The sequence below is a fragment of the Lipotes vexillifer genome, unplaced genomic scaffold, assembly GCF_000442215.2.
Source record: "Lipotes vexillifer unplaced genomic scaffold, Lipotes_vexillifer_v1.1 scaffold225, whole genome shotgun sequence".
NCBI lineage: Eukaryota > Metazoa > Chordata > Mammalia > Artiodactyla > Lipotidae > Lipotes > Lipotes vexillifer.
In genome coordinates, this window is record NW_006787630.1 from 977,600 (window position 1) to 978,486 (window position 887).

The following is an 887-nucleotide window of genomic DNA, read 5'->3' on the forward strand; positions in this document are numbered from 1 at the left end:
GGCTCGGGCGGGCGGGTCGGGGCGGCCCCCTGTGTGCCGGGGCTCCCGGCGGCCTGACGTGCCTCTCTTCCCACCGGGAAGAATCTCTATACAAATGAATACGTAGCTATCAAACTGGTGAGTCTGGGCCCCGCCCCCTCCCCCCAGCCCCAGCCCGCGCCCTCGCCGGCCCCCAGCAGAGGCTGCCCCCACGGGCCGGGAGGGCAGGACTGCGCCCTGCGTGACGCCCACGCGTCCCCTCGCCCCTCCCAGGAGCCCATCAAGTCCCGGGCGCCGCAGCTGCACCTGGAGTACCGCTTCTACAAGCAGCTGAGCGCCGCAGGTACCCGGGGCCGGGTGTGGGGCGCAGGGGGAGCCCGCGCGGGCGTCGCGTGAGCCTGTGTATCCTCCGCCCGCAGAGGGCGTCCCTCAGGTCTACTACTTTGGCCCGTGCGGGAAGTACAACGCCATGGTGCTGGAGCTGCTGGGACCCAGCCTGGAGGACCTGTTCGACTTGTGCGACCGCACGTTCACTCTCAAGACAGTGCTCATGATTGCCATCCAGCTGGTGCGGGCCGCGGGAGGGCGAGGGGGCCGGACGCTGTGGGGCGGCAGAGGGACGGTGGGCAGGGCGGAGGGAGCCCGCTGAGGCCCGCCCGCCCGCAGATCACGCGCATGGAGTACGTGCACACCAAGAGCCTCATCTACCGCGACGTGAAGCCCGAGAACTTCCTGGTGGGGCGGCCGGGCACCAAGCGGCAGCACGCCATCCACATCATCGACTTTGGCCTGGCCAAGGAGTACATCGACCCCGAGACCAAGAAGCACATCCCGTACCGCGAGCACAAGAGCCTGACGGGCACGGCGCGCTATATGAGCATCAACACGCACCTGGGCAAGGGTGAGCG

At 69.3% G+C, this 887-nt stretch overlaps 1 protein-coding gene across 3 annotated transcripts in view; it reads left to right on the plus strand.

Moving 5' to 3' along the window:
* The window catches only part of CSNK1G2 (casein kinase 1 gamma 2), an 8,836-nt gene that overhangs the window by 6,787 nt on the left and 1,162 nt on the right, over positions 1 to 887 (plus strand). For 2 of the 3 annotated variants that reach the window (XM_007460360.1, XM_007460359.1), the window contains exons 3-6: positions 82 to 117; positions 253 to 322; positions 399 to 547; positions 646 to 880. In XM_007460360.1, coding sequence (XP_007460422.1) covers positions 82 to 117; positions 253 to 322; positions 399 to 547; positions 646 to 880 — 490 coding nt within the window. The remainder of the gene's footprint in view (positions 1 to 81; positions 118 to 252; positions 323 to 398; positions 548 to 645; positions 881 to 887) is intronic. The other variant, XM_007460361.1, reaches the window with a different exon arrangement.